This window comes from Xenopus laevis, chromosome 1L, assembly GCF_017654675.1.
Source record: "Xenopus laevis strain J_2021 chromosome 1L, Xenopus_laevis_v10.1, whole genome shotgun sequence".
NCBI lineage: Eukaryota > Metazoa > Chordata > Amphibia > Anura > Pipidae > Xenopus > Xenopus laevis.
Genome location: NC_054371.1, coordinates 97,828,342 through 97,846,044, shown reverse-complemented (window position 1 = coordinate 97,846,044; position 17,703 = coordinate 97,828,342). Strand labels below are relative to the sequence as shown.

The window sequence follows — 17,703 nt, the reverse complement described above, 5'->3', positions numbered from 1 at the left end:
TGCTACCTATGAGAGATACCAGCAATTGTGTTTGGAATATACTGACTTCTTAAAGCTGCACAACACTTCAAAAGTAAAGGAATTTGATGAGCTGAATCTAAACAGAGACAGCTTATTATTGCAAACAAAGACAAAGGCAGAAGTGAGAATCACACAAATTCATGAGTCCAGATCTCATTCTGTATCTAGTAGACACTCCACAAGATCCTCCAAATCCCTACAATCGGGATCTTCAATTTTCCCTCAGCAGCTTATTCAGGCACACGCCACGTCCCGCTGGGCAAATGCCCCTAACTTGTTACTTACCCTTCTACGCAGGTCCAGTCCAGGGAGTTCACAGACGACATCTTCTTCTACGCGATCTTCTTCCTGTACATCGTGACTTTTGGCGCATGAGCAGTAGATCCGTACCGGCGAAATGTTCCTACTACCCATGCGCCAAAACGCCGTTCAAAGCAGGAAGAAGATCGCGTGGAAGAAGATGTCGTCTGTGAACTCCCTGGACTGGACCTGCGCAGAAGGGTAAAGTAACAAGTTAGGGCATTTGCCCAGCGGGACGGGTAGGCCAGGGGGGAGGAGGGAGGGTGGGCAACACATGGGAGGGGCGGAGGGTTTTTGCGCCAACTAGGTTTCCTTCCCATTTAAGACATATGTTTTGTCAAATGAAAGCAATACTTGTTTTGAACAGCGTTCACACCATCACTGTGTGAAGGGAAAACTATGCAGTAAAGGTATACAACAGAGCGTCACACAAGGTGATAACCTTGGCACCACAATTTTTGACATAACCACTCTAGACTATGAATTGGTAATGACAATGGACACAGGTTCAACACCTTGCTGATGTGTTCTGAAGTCGAAAGGTTCATCTAAATTCTTCTACAGGCCCATCAATAAACTGGTGCTTCTCTCCAAAGAGGAGATGTCGTCTGTGAACTCCCTGGACTGGACCTGCGCAGAAGGGTAAGTAACAAGTTAGGGGCATTTGCCCAGCGGGACGGGTAGGCCAGGGGGGAGGAGGGAGGGTGGGCAACACATGGGAGGGGCGGAGGGTTTTTGCGCCAACTAGGTTTCCTTCCCATTTAAGACATATGTTTTGTCAAATGAAAGCAATACTTGTTTTGAACAGCGTTCACACCATCACTGTGTGAAGGGAAAACTATGCAGTAAAGGTATACAACAGAGCGTCACACAAGGTGATAACCTTGGCACCACAATTTTTGACATAACCACTCTAGACTATGAATTGGTAATGACAATGGACACAGGTTCAACACCTTGCTGATGTGTTCTGAAGTCGAAAGGTTCATCTAAATTCTTCTACAGGCCCATCAATAAACTGGTGCTTCTCTCCAAAGAGGAGGATGCTTTCCTAAGTAGACTCATAAACTGTTCTCTGTTCCTGGCACAGTCTACAGCTGCAGGACATTGCAACAAGTATTAATGTTAATGTTTGCGTTATCCTCCTTGTTTCTTACTTTCCCTCTTGTTTTCAGATGCCAAGGACAGATTGGATTGTCATGGATGTTAGGATTTATTACTAATGTTTGTATATTATTTGAAATCTAAAGATTACAGATGGGTAGTCTCATGTTACACATGCATAATTTGTTTCATGGTTTGCTTTCCTTATTTTGTTCCATCTCCCCTCCTGTTATACCCTCTGAACTCTGTCCGTTAGTTTGCTCCACTTGTCCAGTAGTATATGCAAGGCTCCATTTTAAACTGCATCTATATTGCTAAATTGCATCATATTATAATCTTTTCATCTATTTGGATGTTCACTGCTGTCAAGATCCTCACAGTATTAAATAAACTACTTAATGATGTTCAAGTTGTCATTCTGATTGATGTCTGCTGACATTCCCAAGGTTGTAAGTTATTGCTATCTCAAGACAACTTAAGTTAAAGACATCACACTTCCAATGCTTAGAAAGGGAGGCAGAACACCCTATATGACACATACTTAGGTAAACCTATACATATTGGGCATCAAACTGTTCAGTGGACTCCTGGCATTCATATTAAGGGTGTTTTACATTGGTACCTAATGATGCGTGGGAGATATGATACATTAGATTGGAAGCTTTGAGGTAATTTTTAAAAAAAAATCAATTTCTATAAATAAAATATAACTTTAGGAAAGAATTGCAACTTGGTAATTTGGAGTACATCCTGTAGATATATTTACCCATTTTTGATTCTCCAGAATCTGTTCTTTCTAATAATGAGAATAACTGTAAGTGGAATGTTTGACCTTGAAATCAGAAGTATGCCGTTTTGTGGAGCGGTGCTTTGGAAATTTGGCAGTGTACTGCTTGAAAATTTGGCAGTGTACTGCTGGAAAATTGTGATTGTACTATGTGAAAATTTTTTCTAAACAAAGCACACACACAAGCACAACAGTATCAGTTTTCTATTTTATGAAGATTTATATCTGTGTGGATTTTCACTTCCATCAGTTATTTCTTCAAATATGGTAGGCTTAACGCTGATGGCACACTAGAATCTCCTGCAAATTCTTTCCCACAGGTAGTAATGTAAATAACTGGTAGGAGAACATACAAGTCACTTTGGCTTTCTGAAGTCGCCCGTCATTACCTCGCAAATAAACTTCAAGCGACTTCGTGAAATCTAAACAACACGTGTTTTCCCACCCAGTTATTTATATTATTGCCCATGGGAAAGCATTTGCAGAAGATAAGTTTCCAGTGGAAGAGATTTATCATGGCCATGATAAGTGCCATAGCCCTCATGGTACAGTACTAAAAAATTGGAGCTGATTGCAGCTAGTAAACAAAGTAAATCACCTAGCTTTGTCACAGCATGAGACAACTGCAAAAGTGAAGATGCCAAACATAGTCACTTAATTACAAAGTTTGTATGAAGAGTTTATTAGGGGGTGGGGTTTAAAACCTGTGGCAGAGCACAGGAGAGATGGAGATGAGAAAATGGAAATAAATTATTCAGCAATTAAAAGTGAAAGTGCAGACTGCAGGGACATAATCCAGAGGGAATGGAAATTAATAATTTGGTAAATGTGATAAATTTTGGCCTAATGTGAATTTTGTCCTGGAATGTCTCAATCTTTTGACTGTGAAACTAAAATACTCTGCTTAAAGAATATAACAGTAAAATATTTGTATCTGTTAATGCCTAAACACAGTAATATACACTAGTGATGGGCGAATTTGCGATGTTTCGTTTCGCTGAAAAATTCACGTATTTCCAGCGAAATTCGCAAAACAGCGAAAAATTTGCGAAACGGCTCTGGCATCCATTTTTGGACACCAGCATCCGTTTTTTCGACGCCGGCATCCGTTTTTCCGACACATTTTTGACACTTTTCCGACATGTTTTTGCCGCTGGCGAATTTTTGCGGACATTTCGCAAATTTATCCGCCGCCGCGAATCTCGCAAATTCACCACAAATTTGCGCCTGGCCCATCACTAATATACAATAAAATCATGACTATTGTTGATAGCTCTGCTGTAATCTTCTTTTCTTTTCTTTATTTTCTCTCTTCTCCAATGACAGCAAACCAGACAGGTAAGGAGTTTATTTATGTTAATAAATATTCCATACTGTCTTAAAGGGTTTTTTGCCTTTAGTTAACTATTAGTATGTAATGTCCAATTCTTGGCAACTTCAGTTGGTCTTTATTTTTTATATTTTTCAAATTGTCTTCTTATTCTAACTCTTTCCAGCTGTCCGATGGGGGTCACTTACCCCAGCAGCCTTAAATCTATTGTTCTGTTAATCATTTTACTGTTAATCTTAATGTATATTATCTTTCTATTCAGGTCCTCTCTTATTTATATTCCAGTCTTTCATTTAAAGGCCTGGTCACACAGAACGTTGGCTCCACTGTTCTCTGCCTGCATTTTGTGCTTTCCTTTCCATAGCACTGTATAGCTGCACTGACAGCCACAGCTTCCATCTGACTGCAGCTACATGGATAAGAGATGTGCCCAAAAACACAAAAGCATGCATTTTCAGGCGGATCTCCGATCCTTGTAGCTGCACTGACAGGCACAGCTTCCACCTGACCGCAGCTACATGTATAAGAGATGTGGCCAAAAAAATACAAAAGCAGGCATTTTTAGGTGGATCTCCGGTCCTCGTAGCTGCACTCAGGTGGAATTGTGTCTGTCAGTGCAGCTATACAAAGCTGTGGAAGAGGGCAAATCTGCTTCCCTCTGTTTGCAGGCAAAAAACAGCAGTGCCAACATTTTGTGTGACAGGGGTTAAACCACTGCCTGGTTGCTAGGGTAAACTGAACACTAGCAACCAGATAGCTGCTGATATTTAAACTGGAGCTGCTGAACAAAAAGGAAATTATTTAAAAACCAAATATCTATCATACTAAAATGTAATTTAAAAGTTAACTACCCCTTTAACTTGTCGCCTTGATATGTATGTATATATGTATATATATATATATATATATATATATATATATATATATATATATATATATATATATAATATATATATATATATATATATATAGTTATGCATTTTTGTATGTTTAAGCAAAAGGAAGAATTCAGATCCCAGGACAAAATGTTTACTGAATAATGCAGAAATTGCACCCCACCACCCAACTGATCCAGTGGAAATGAGACGTGTTAACTTCCAAACTCCAGGTAAGATAGGTATAATACCCTCAGTGACATCTTAAGCCAAAACTCTCTCCAGTCTAGATAGCACTCATACTGCATTTTAACAATTGGATTAAGTAGAATGTTCTAGTTTTTCTCACATGCTGTTGGGGTTTTAATATGTATTTAATTCAATTTCCCAAATAAATATTTTTTTTCCATTTGCCTTGTAAAACAGAGAAGCTTTATGTGTTATAATGAGTGTGAAAGACTGTATGAAAGCAGAGATGTATTTTTATTTCTTTATTTTACTGTTCCTTGCAGATTCTGGTCTCAGCAGTCCCCCCAGTGACCATGAGTTTGACTATGAAAGTTAGTTCTTGTCTGTTATGTTCCTATTAGTTCATTATTATTAATTTTAATATATATTTTGGCTATCCCTTCCCCTCTAAATCTGTTTCTTTTCATAAATCATCATTCTAGTGCTCCATGTCTTTGCCTGTCTCAGCAGTTTTACAGATTCAAACCACAAGGGTTGTGGGCCAAAACATAATTGTTCTTAAACTAAAATGATTCACAAAGCTTTAACACTACTATTATGTAGAATTAGTTCTTTTGTCTCTGATGGGTTTTCTGAGCTTTGACTTGATTTACTTAATGTCCTGTATTGGAGCTCCTCTGTGACCTTATGAGGGATTATATGCTACTTTAAAACCTGCTATTTTTATCAGGTCCACTGGTCCACTTGGCGAACATTGGGGCAGATTTTGCCACCCTCACTCTGGGCCAAATCAGACTGATCCAATCAGATCATGCAATGGGGTCCACATGCCTATTGAATTAGGACAAAATTGACTTGCCAATGTGGTCCACGTTGAATGGAAAAAATACATTTTGGGGAAATCTAATTTTTGGACAGATATTGATCAAACGGGCAGCTTTTATCTGCCTGTGTTTGCCACCTTAACTTTAATTCCCTATACATGAAAATTGCTGTTAAAGCAGCACATTAACAAGCATTCTATGTTTATGCTGTGTTTGTACTTCCACAATGGAATAATTGATTTTGCATTTTATGAAACAGAGCATCCATATTATTTAATTACTTCCATGGAAGTAATAAATAGACCATAATAAAAAAAACCTTATTTGTCTTACATAAATATGGATATTACCATAAGTCTTCTATCCTTTTAACCAAACAAAAAAAATGTGACACCTCTAAGTGGCAAATTTATCAAAGGTCGAGGTGAATTTTCGAATTCAAAAAATTCGAATTTCAAGCTATGTTTTGTGTACTTCGACTAGGGAATTAGTCCAAATTTGAAATTTATCGAAATTGATCATAGACAATATTTTACCCGTTGTAAGCGCTGGCCAACATATCACCAGGAGGCAACAGTAGTAATATCAAAGCAGCTTTATTGTAGCATACTTAGTCGTAAATTCTGTAGTGGCTGTGCAAAAACGAACGCGTTTCGTGTCCCTGACACTTCCTCAGAGTTCCTGACTCTTCTCTCTGGGAAGTGTCCAGTTGCAGGGACTAGAAACGCATTCGTTTTTACACACCCACTACATAATTTACCACTAAGTATGCTACAATAAAGCCGCTTTGATATTACTCCTGTTGCCTCCCGGTGATATGTTGGCCATCGCTTACAACGGGTAAAATATTGCCTGTGAATTGAAGTCTTCGGTGGAAGTTGCCGAAATCCAGCGATAGCTGTGGCGGACGAGGTGAGGCTGACAGATTGGGCTGAGCTCCGCCTATAATCACGTCTCTTTACTTGCCGGTTTATATTGAAATTTATCATATATTGTCTCTTTAAAAATCTTAAACCTGCCGAATTGCTGTTTTAGAATATGGGGGACCTCCTAGAACATATTTGGAGTCAATTGGTGGACTTTGAAAAATCAAAGTTTTTTGGAAAAACTTTGATTCGAATTCGATCAAATGCGCTATTACTTTTATTAGTACGATTCGAATTCGGCTGAATACGGACCTATTCGATCGAAAACTGACCTATTCGGCCCAAGAAAACTTTGACTTAATTTCGGTTGGTCTTTTTGAATTCGAATTTCGAAGTTTTTTGATAAATATGCCCCTAAAGCTTGCCATAGACGCAAAGATCCGATCGTTTGAATCCTCGAACGATCGGACTTCCCAATCTCCAGACCTGCCACTAACCTTTCAGATCAAATAAAGTAGTAAAAGAACAGATCAGCCAATGTTCTGCACCTACAGCAATCGTACGAAAGTTATGTCCAACAAAAGCTAGTGACAGTCTCCCACTGAAAATTGTCCGATCTGCAGTACATGCAGAGATATTATCGGCAGCCAACAGAAATCCCATGGGACAAAAAAATGTCGGGACTCTCCACACGCGGTCCGAAAATCGTACGAATCGAGGATTCATATGATCAGAGCGTTTATGGCCAGCTTAAGTGTACACAGCCAATACAATATTCAGTTGGGTTTGGAATGTTATGCCTTTCACTGTACAGCAAGATAAAATGTAAATTGATGTCAGGCTGCTCTTTTGATCTGTACCCTCAGTATTGGACAAAGGCACACTGAGTATCACTCACAGGGAAATCAGTTCTGTGCAGTGGAGTCAGTGCCTGAGGCAGCAGTCCTGGTGTCACCCCTCTAACCCACTTCTTGCTTGAGTAGGTCAAGTGGGCTCTGCATCACTAGTGAAGAGAGTGCTATTGCACTCTCTCCACTAGTAGACAGATTTCATTATTAAAAAAATGTAATGTTTTTAATTCAGAATAAGGTATAAGCTTTATTTAACTACTTAGACTTATGTGTGTTTCCTAGACACGTTACACATTTATATATTTATTTGAAGGGGACTTGCAAATCTTCCAGTGTGAGTCACTAGGTGGTCTCAATTTGAATTTTTAAACTAAAATTCACAAATTCTAATTAGTGTTTCAAAAACGAAAATTTTAGAGACTTATTAAGCACAAAATACAAAAAAACTCACTTAGCATTATGTACTATTGAAGGGGACTTGCAAATCTTCCTTTGTGATTCATTAGGGGGTAATTTATCAATGCTTGAATTATAATTGTTGTCGTGATTTAAGGCTTCCTAAAATTCACAACGTTTAATTAGAGTTTCAAAAACTAAAATGTTAAAGATTTATTTAGAACAAACAAACTTGAATTTTGAAATTTGAAAATGAGCAAATCTTTAATAAATTTAAGTTTATTTGAAGTAGAAAAACATCTAAAATTACAGAAATTCCGATCTTGATAAATAGTCCTCCTTGAGTAATAAAGTGTAGATCTCCATCTAGTGGCAGCAAACCCCCTTTTATTAACATTAGGTAAGTGAAAAGGGTTGGAATGAAAATCCTGGGGCTCATTTATAAACACTGGACAAATTTGAACCTGGGCAATAACCCATGGCAACCAATCAAATGTTTGCTTTCATTGTTCAACCCGCAGCCGGCTAAAAAAGCCAGTCACGATTGTTTCCTATGGATTACTGCCCATGTGCAAATTTGCCCAGCTTTTATATATGAGCCCTACTGTATCTATTGATTTAATATGGCCAAACAAAAGAGCAGTCCACTGAGAAGTTCTTTGTACAAGGAGCTACACTTCATTTCAAAGCCTAATAAAAGCTTCTGCTGGATATATACAGATATATATATATATATATATATATATATATATATATATATATATATATATATATATATATATATATATATATATATATATATATATATATATATATATATAATGGTGCACACTGTCCCAGGCATTCCATTTTTAATAGAACTACACTACTGGTGTGGATCAGGGTCACTGTACAACTGCATTAGTGGAAGGTGATTGCCCTGTCAGAGTGGTAGAAAATTATACAAGCATTGTGATTCATATTACTTTTTAAATAAAGTCCTCTAGTTTAATATATTGAACAAGACAACATTCTAGCATTGTTTACAAGTCTATGAGAACTTAAAAAAGAAAAGAAATAAAAGTTTTATGGTCTTGCTCTTGCAGTAGGCCACGGTTCAGTCCTGCTGAATATTATACTTGAATATTCAAATTATAAATATGTATTCTTTCCTGTAAACATAACAAAAAAATCAAAATAACATTTGGAAATTTATAGGTGTTTTAAATGCCAGAAAACTATTATGAAACATTTCTTATTATAATAAGATTGAAAGGTGCTGTACATCTGGGTATGTTTACAAGCTTAGGCACTTGCTGCAAGGTACAGTACTGTAAAACTGAGAATGCCATGCTTGCTTTGCCATCTTTGTGCAAGTGCACAAGTCACATTGCTTTTGCTCACTGATATTACCACTGCTTTTTACATAACACTTACGGGGCTCGAAATTCTCCATAGCAACCATTCCTTTTTGCTTTTTACACGTAGAGTACAGATCTCATTACCTCCAGTTGTGCATTTGTTAACTACAGTAAGTGTTAGCAGGAGAGGCTGCAGTTGCTCATTTAGGTGGTACCAGTCAGATAAACACATCAAAGTAATCAGACTTTTCAGGTGTTCTCTCCTTTGTGTTTGGCTGCTGGACTACCGGACCAATATATCCCGGAAAAATATTTGCATACCAGTGTTTGTGCTACCTATAACATTTTTTCTCTTGATTTTCAGATTTTTCTGCACAAGATAGATCAGTTTTGCCACAAGCATGCATAGTTTTTGCCTTTTTTTATTTTGGTCCAACAAGGACTAAGAAAGCCAAAATATATGTTGCTTTCAAGAGGTTTTCCCCACCTTGTTTCATGTGGCCTTTTTGTATTCTCTGTGAATGACATCCTTCTCTTTATAGCATAAAATGAGCATGTGTGAGTTGTTCCTTATTGTGAAATTTCAGGGCACTCTAGAAAGGAGCAGGTTAGTGCAGTCACAAAAATGTATGCTTGCATATTTCCTATTGTAGAAGTAGTGAGTATGGAAAGGCTCCTTATAGTCTGCAATGAAGGAAGGAATTGAAGAAATAACTCCTGCAAAACGGAATTGCCCAGACTGATGAAACAAATACCACTCCAGGGGGTAGGGGACATCCTTCTTAATGAACAGGTGATGACATGGCCAAGATTCCTCTCAGATCTTTGCAGAACTGGAGTAATTGAGAAGCAAATGTTAGCGTTTTATAACATTGAGGTTCTTTGAAGATCTTAATAATACTTTGAAATAGAGCCAAATGTTTTAACATGTATGCAAAAACAGAATTATTATTACCATGTATTTATTAACATGTATTTATAGAGCGCCAACATATTTTGCATATTATGCAAGCTTAAATTATTTTTAGTGTATGGTATTGAACAGCAACTCTGCAGCAGTTTTCTGGGTGCTAGGGTCTGGTTTTACCTTAGCAACCAGGCAGTGGTTTGAATGAGAGACGGAAGTAGGAGAGGTTTTAATAAAAAGATAAGGGAAAAAACTTAACAAAAATAATAAAACTGTAAGCTCACATTTGATCGATGGAAGGATTTTGAAGAGGAAGGCAAATACCTCAAAAACTATTAAAAAAAAGGATAAACCACCACTTTAACTGTAAATCTGAATTTATGTTTATTTCACAAAACTATTGCTATAAATAGTCAATACAAATGAAATCTAAATGAATCACCTTCCAAAGGGATACTAATATAATTGAATTTACTGCTTTTAAAGGGTAAAATTAACTCAAGATTTTAAGGGTGTTGTTTTCAATATATTGTGTCTTGCAAATAATTCTAGCAATAATAAAAATGTGTGGACATCCATTGTAGCTTTACAACTGTTGTTAGCTTATTTGATGTATAGTTGATCCATTTATGAAGCTATGTGAAATGGAAACGTAGTTTAATCATACAAAGGTTTGTGTGACAGAAGCTGCAACATACAAGTAAGTGGTGTGTCTAACCTGTGTGTTGAGGGTGTTGACATTCAAAATTCACAATAACAAGCTGTTTTATATAGTGTGATAAGATCTAAGCTTCTAGAAATGACAGGAGATGGTAAGGTGGTTACAGATTTCCTGGCTGAAGCATGGTGGACTTGATGGTTTTTCAGCAAAGTCTATGGTTCTTTTGGTGGCTTTCAGATGTGCATTATGGCTAAGACTTTGTCAGCAGATTTAAAAGTATACTGTATCTGTGGCCATTTGAGATTCTTTTTTTGGGGGAAACTACGTATGATAATTAATATTTTTTGCCCCAGTAAAGGAAATTTAAGATGACAGAACAGGATAGAATAGGATAGTATTTAAAAATCTTCTAAAAATAATTTATCTTTTTACCTTCCAAGAAAGGAGTAAGAAAGCGTAACAATTCAAAAGTGCAGGATTTTTTCTTTTCAAAGAGGTCGTTCAAAATCCCCCAAAAAGTATATTTGTCTTTTTCTTACAAAGAAGTCTTCAAAAACAATGTAACCAGTGTCTTTATTTTCAGTGTCTTTAGTTTCAGTAATATAAGCAGCACTAGCCAAGCCAAGTCCAACTAATAGCTCATTCTGAAAGCTATATCATTACTTGTCCCTGTCAGAAGGTCCCACAGAAAGTTTCTGAATTTAAATAAGTAGCGGTTTGGAAACAGGCCAAGGCATTCTTACTCTTGTTAGATTGTTTTTGTTTTTTAGATTTTATTTAGGTTTTTATTGTACGTCAACACAACATGTTACAAGGGCCCTTTCTCAAAATTGTCTGCTCTTGGCAGATGTGTATGTAAAGTGCCTTGTTGCCCTGATTGAATTGTGAGCAGCACAGCAAACATTTTGTTGACACTTACCAATAGCAGACACTTATTTTTCCAAAAAAGTACCTAGATGTGCCAGTTTAATTACTACAGAAAGTGTATAATCAGCATATTAAACCCCAGCTGTGCCAGTATAAACACTGTAGAAATAGCCAATGAGCACTCCACTCATGGGCGTCCACGTGCATTGGCCCCAGCTTACTGTGGTTTCTGTCGCGATCCCTCGAAGATTTTTCTTCTGTGCAGCAGAGTTTTCTTTTAGCTCCTTCCCTAGCTGCTCGCTCCCCCCTCCCTTGTCACGGTGCTGCCGGATCGTATTACTTCAGCTGTGACAGAGAGAGAGAGCAGCCAGGGAGCATCTGATTGGCCAGTAGCACAGATTGCAGCGCGGGAGAAAACGAAGGAAGGAAAGCCCTATCTATTGCAGTCTGCAGCCTTGTACTTGTGAGTTCTGGGGGTATTTATACATGTACTTGCCCCTGTGCCATCTGATTGTGAGTTCTGGGGGTATTTATACATGTACTTGCCCCTGTGCCATCTGTTTGTGAGTTCTGGGGGTATTTATACATGTACTTGCCCCTGTGCGACCTGTTTGTGAGTTCTGGGGGTATTTATACATGTACTTGCCCCTGTGCCATCTGTTTGTGAGTTCTGGGGGTATTTATACATGTACTTGCCCCTGTGCCATCTGTTTGTGAGTTCTGGGGGTATTTATACATGTACGTGCCCCTGTGCCATCTGTTTGTGAGTTCTGGGGGTATTTATACATGTACTTGCCCCTGTGCCATCTGTTTGTGAGTTCTGGGGGTATTTATACATGTACTTGCCCCTGTGCCATCTGTTTGTGAGTTCTGGGGGTATTTATGTATGTACTTGCCCCTGTGCCATCTGTTTGTGAGTTCTGGGGGTATTTATACATGTACTTGCCCTGTGCCATCTGTTTGTGAGTTCTGGGGGTATTTATACATGTACTTGCCCCTGTGCCATCTGTTTGTGAGTTCTGGGGGTATTTATACATGTACTTGCCCCTGTGCCATCTGTTTGTGAGTTCTGGGGGTATTTATACATGTACTTGCCCCTGTGCCATCTGTTTGTGAGTTCTGGGGGTATTTATACATGTACTTGCCCCTGTGCCATCTGTTTGTGAGTTCTGGGGGTATTTATACATGTACTTGCCCCTGTGCCATCTGTTTGTGAGTTCTGGGGGTATTTATACATGTATTTGCCCCTGTGCCATCTGTTTGTGAGTTCTGGGGGTATTTATACATGAACTTGCCACTTTGCCATCTTTGTGTGAACTAGGGTTGCCACTTGTCAGACAACCGGTATTTTGAAGGGTTGCCCGGGTCAAAACTTCCTGGATGGTTTTTCAAATTAGGGAAACTGTGAAGGATTCCCTTGATTGACCCGGCGATCGGCTGATCACCGTGGCATAGCTCCACCCCCTGATGGCAGTGACACACCCACCTATCTCACAGGCCCGCCCACAGATGCCTCCTTGCCCCACCCTGGAAAATTTTCTGCGGACACCCATGACTCCACTGACTGTAGACAAGCAAGTAAGATCATGTTAACTCCAGACATGCAACAGCAGGCTGTGGGTAGAAAATCTCCAATGTCCCATGCAAAAGGGGACAGTTGTGAGGTATTGAAATTTCTATTTGCCAGCAACTACTTGGCTACATTCATTAAGTTCTGCAAAGCTGCAATTTTATAGGGTGTAAGACTTTATCCTGTGGCCAATTAGGAAGGTGCATAACCATTTGGTGAATGCTGTCATGGAAGGTTTCTGGGAAGTAATATACCATTTCCTGTTTTTTTTTTGTTTTTGTCTTATTAAATTAATTTGCAAGAATGAGCAGGCTCTTTCTGTGCCAGCAGGCTGATGCTGACCTTCTATGGATCGAAAATTGTGATCTATCTGGTAGAGGCTAGTTAAACTATAAATTAAAAAGGCTGGAATATACTGTAATTTGAGTTGAGGACTAAATTCATTGATGGAGATGGTCTTCAATAGGGATGCACCGAATCCACTATTTTGGATTCGGACGAACCCCCCGAATCCATCACGAAGGATTCGGCCGAATAACGAACCGAATTTTAATTTGCATATGCAAATTAGGGGTGGGAAGGAGAAAACATTTTTTACTTGTTTTGTGACAAAAAGTCACACGATTTCCCTCTCCGCCCCTAATATGTTTATGCAGATTAGGATTCGGTTCGGCCGGACAGAAGGATTCGGCTGAATCCGAATCCTGCTGACAAAGGCCAAATCCCGACCGAATCCTGGATTCGGTGCATCCCTAGTCTTCAACCAACTGTTTAAAATAACGCCTCCATATGATTTAATCATTGACTAGGATTAAAAGCTTGTTTAATAACCTTGCTAATGGAACTGATCTCTGTGTGTACGGATAACTTAACAATACACAGACATAAAATTTAAAGGAAAACTATACCCCCAAAATTAATACTTAAGCAACAGATAGTTTATATCAAATTGAATGACATATTAAAGAATCTTACCAAACTGGAATATATATTTACATAAATATTGCCCTTTTACATCTCTTGCCTTGAACCACCATTTTGTGACTCTATCTGTGCTGCCTCAGAGATCACCTGACCAGAAATACTACAACACTAACTTTAACAGGAAGAAGTGAGGAAGCAAAAGACACAACTCTGTCTGTTAATTGGCTCATGTGACCTAACATGTGGTTTGTATGTGTGCACAGTGAATCTTACGATCTCAGGGGGCGGCCCTTATTTTTTAAAATGGCAATTTTCTATTTATGATTACCCAATGGCACATACTACTAAAAAAGTATATTATTATGATAATGGTTCATTTACATGAAGCAGGGTTTTACACATGAGCTGTTTTACTCAGTATCTTTTAATAGAGACCTACATTGTTTGGGGGGTATAGTTTTCCTTTAAGCCAAACAAATGTTTGTTCAAACCTGGCAGATCAATCAAACAAGACATCGCCATACCCCAATGCAAATGTTTATGTATTCATTCTCTCAATTATTCATTTTATTTGAACTTAAAAAGCTTTTTTTTTAATTACCATGTACTATGAAGCTGCAAATTTGATTATAGAAAGTTAATAGCATTACTACTGAAGAGCCTTTCAGAGACTTTGAAATCTAATGTTACCCACATCTATTCAAATAGTGCTGTTAGTAAATAGTTCTGTGTAGTTGTTTAATACCACCTTTCACATGGATAGTTGTACCCTTTAAAATGGTTATTAATAATTATGGTATCCCTTCAACTGCCTCATTTGAGGATCAGTTGAGGAACAGAAAAGCCAAAATCTTCATCCACATAGTTCATATAGCTTGTTTTATCTGTTCTCTACCATTGTTAGCAGACACTATTCTGGATGCAGTCCTTCTGCTGTCTAAAGTAACTCTAATTTTCTAACATTGTTTTTATTGTGTGACTCATTTACACTCGTTTTTCCATCCAAGCATCTATTTTTGTTTTTTTCATTTGCTATTTTATTTTGTATTTTTGTTGATTATTTGTATTTTTGTTGATTTTTTTTTTTTTGTTACCTCTTATTTTTTTCACTCTTTAATGAGGTCCCAACACCACATAGATGTTGCTCTATATGGGGGCATTTTATGGTGATAAAGCTCTCATTTATTTTGGAATCTTTCAGGATATAATTTCGAGCCCTGACCTATTCTAACCTCCGTCCTTTCATTGCAGATCTCATATGTAAAGACTGTCTTTAATCATATTTAGGTTGTATTCAATGTCGGCTTTTTTAACATGAATTTTCTAATAGTATTTACTTAAACAGGTATGCTTAATCATCCACCTATCCCAATTGCTGATCTTTCCGAACACACAGAACATCTGAAGGCAAATGATAACCTTAAGTTATCTCAGGAATATGAGGTGAGAAGTTGTCATGTCTACCTCTCCCTCTAACCCACCCTCACAGGTCTTCCCATTAAAGAACTAATTGGATTTTTAATAAAGATAATTTTGTTTTTTGATGCAACTTGTGAATTTGGTAAATTTTTGTTAATTTGTTCAAAACTTCTAACCACTGCCATCCAAGCATCTGATATTTCTTTTTCTTTCTCTCTCAAGAGAGAAAGGTACTCTTCATAGAATGTATCAGCCCTCCCTTTTATGTTCAGAATGTGATATTTATTCAAACATCATTTTTGCCTCCAGGGGCCCCATATTTAAAGGGATATGTGCACACACTTTTGGATGGCCATCTCCCTTAGACTCAATTTTAATCAAATAATTACATTTTTTAAAACTGATTTTCTTTTTTCTCTTTAATAAGACAGTACCTTGTACTTGATCCCAACAAAGTTATCATTTACCCTTATTGGAGCCAAAACAATCGTATTGGGTTAAATTAATATTTAAATAATTTTTTGGTACACTTAATGTATCAAGATTAACACTTCTCTGAAAGACTTTATCTGGAAGGCCACAGGTCCTTAGCATTCTGGATAACCAGTCCCACACCTATACCCATACCAATATATGGAGCAGAGCTCAAATGCACAAGACTACTGTCAGTGTCCAGATGAGACGACCTGGACTCCCACTAAAGATCCATTAATGGAATAGGTTTGGGCAGGCCAATTCAGAACAACCTTGCAAGTGGTGGCTTCCTACATACATTTATTATATTTTTCACCTATCCCAAATGATAACAAAATAGGCCTTGGTTGGACATTGATGTACAGGACTCTGCTTTGGGCCTACATAGATGCTTATAGTTTTCCAACTCCCAAAGAATGCAAAGTTAATTTATTTAAAGAAATAATAAAAGTTAAATCTGTAAATTCAAAACTTCTTTATTTTATAACATTTCCCTCTTTTTACAGTCTGTTGACCCTGGGCAGCAGTTCACCTGGGAGCACTCAAATCTTGAAGTAAACAAGGCCAAAAATCGTTATGCTAACGTTATTGCCTATGATCATTCTCGAGTTATCCTCCTTCTAGTGGAAGGTAAATTGTAAAATATATGTATCAATTGCAGCATGTTAAAACAAGCCTATTATTATAACACCAAAAGGCCAATTAATCATGCAAAAACGCTATTGGACAAGCTAGAATTGTGACGGAAAAGGGTATTGCATTGAGGAGTAAAAATAATTCAAAACTTGCCAGACTAATTTAATTGCAAGATATTCAACTCCGAGGTGGCAGTGGATGTGATCTACTTAGACTTTGCTAAAGCATTTGATATGCTACCACATAGAAGGTTACTGGTTAAATTTAGGAATATTGTCCTAGAACAATACTTAGATAGAGAATATTTATACTTAGATAGAGAACTGGCTGAAGGATAGATTACAGAGAGTGATGGTAAATGGAACATCTTGGACTAGAGTTGTTAGTCTGTCCTTGGCCCTTGTGCAGCACAATACATTTCATACAGGAAGCTGCTCATTGCAGACAGTGACGTAACTAGAGGGGGGCGGGCCCTGGTGCGGGACGCACTGCCGGGCCCCCCGCCCCCCTCCGTACACCCAGAAACGGCAGGAATCGCGGCGCGTGAGCTGCCAGGGGGGCCCTGAGGGGGTGCGGGCCCTGGCCCAATCGCACCCCCTGCTCCCCCGGTAGTTATGCCACTGATTGCAGAGTGATTTGGCTAAATTGGAAAACTTGGGCACAAACATTTTTTAATGAGTTAAATGTTGATAAGGTTATGCACTTTGGTAAAATTATATAAATATTAGTATGATATGCTAAATGGCAGTGTGTTGTGGGGTTTCCAAGTTTCAAGTTTTTTTTTTAAAACAGTCAAACAGTGAAATGTGCTGCTTTTTGTTAACAAGAATTAGATTTATAAAAATGTACATAAAGGTATCAGTTTAAACGGAATAGGCAATTATGTATGCATCAGTTTAAACATGTCTCCAGATATTAGAAAAAATAATAAACACACTGCGTTATAAAAGCAAGACTATTACAATATCTTTACATGTCCTGAGTAGACATAAAGTTAATGCCAGTTAAAATAATATTCGCAAGCATATTTTTCCTGGCTTCTTGGTTTTGTCAGAAACTATAAAGACTTGCATGATATAAGTTGTACAACTGTCCCTAACTGAATTTTTTTTATACTAACTATATTTTGTAGGAATTATTGGCAGTGACTATATCAATGCCAATTATATTGATGGTTATCGAAAACAGAATGCATATATTGCAACACAGGGAGCACTCCCTGAAACATTTGGAGATTTCTGGCGAATGGTGTGGGAGCAACGTTCTGCTACAGTCGTTATGATGACAAAATTGGAGGAGAAGTCCAGGGTAAGCAAGTCAAAAGAAAGTAACTCATCTTTTTAAAGTAAATATGTTAACAAT

General features: G+C 37.9%; 1 protein-coding gene across 22 annotated transcripts in view; it reads left to right on the top strand.

Annotated features, from left to right (window-relative positions):
• The window catches only part of LOC108711853 (receptor-type tyrosine-protein phosphatase S), a 554,677-nt gene that overhangs the window by 418,200 nt on the left and 118,774 nt on the right, over nucleotides 1-17,703 (top strand). For 14 of the 22 annotated variants that reach the window (XM_041560777.1, XM_041560762.1, XM_041560744.1 and 11 more), the window contains 6 exons: nucleotides 3,539-3,550; nucleotides 4,538-4,650; nucleotides 4,930-4,977; nucleotides 15,158-15,255; nucleotides 16,212-16,335; nucleotides 17,474-17,649. In XM_041560777.1, coding sequence (XP_041416711.1) covers nucleotides 3,539-3,550; nucleotides 4,538-4,650; nucleotides 4,930-4,977; nucleotides 15,158-15,255; nucleotides 16,212-16,335; nucleotides 17,474-17,649 — 571 coding nt within the window. The remainder of the gene's footprint in view (nucleotides 1-3,538; nucleotides 3,551-4,537; nucleotides 4,651-4,929; nucleotides 4,978-15,157; nucleotides 15,256-16,211; nucleotides 16,336-17,473; nucleotides 17,650-17,703) is intronic. The other 8 variants (XM_041560807.1, XM_041560793.1, XM_041560788.1 and 5 more) reach the window with 2 other exon arrangements.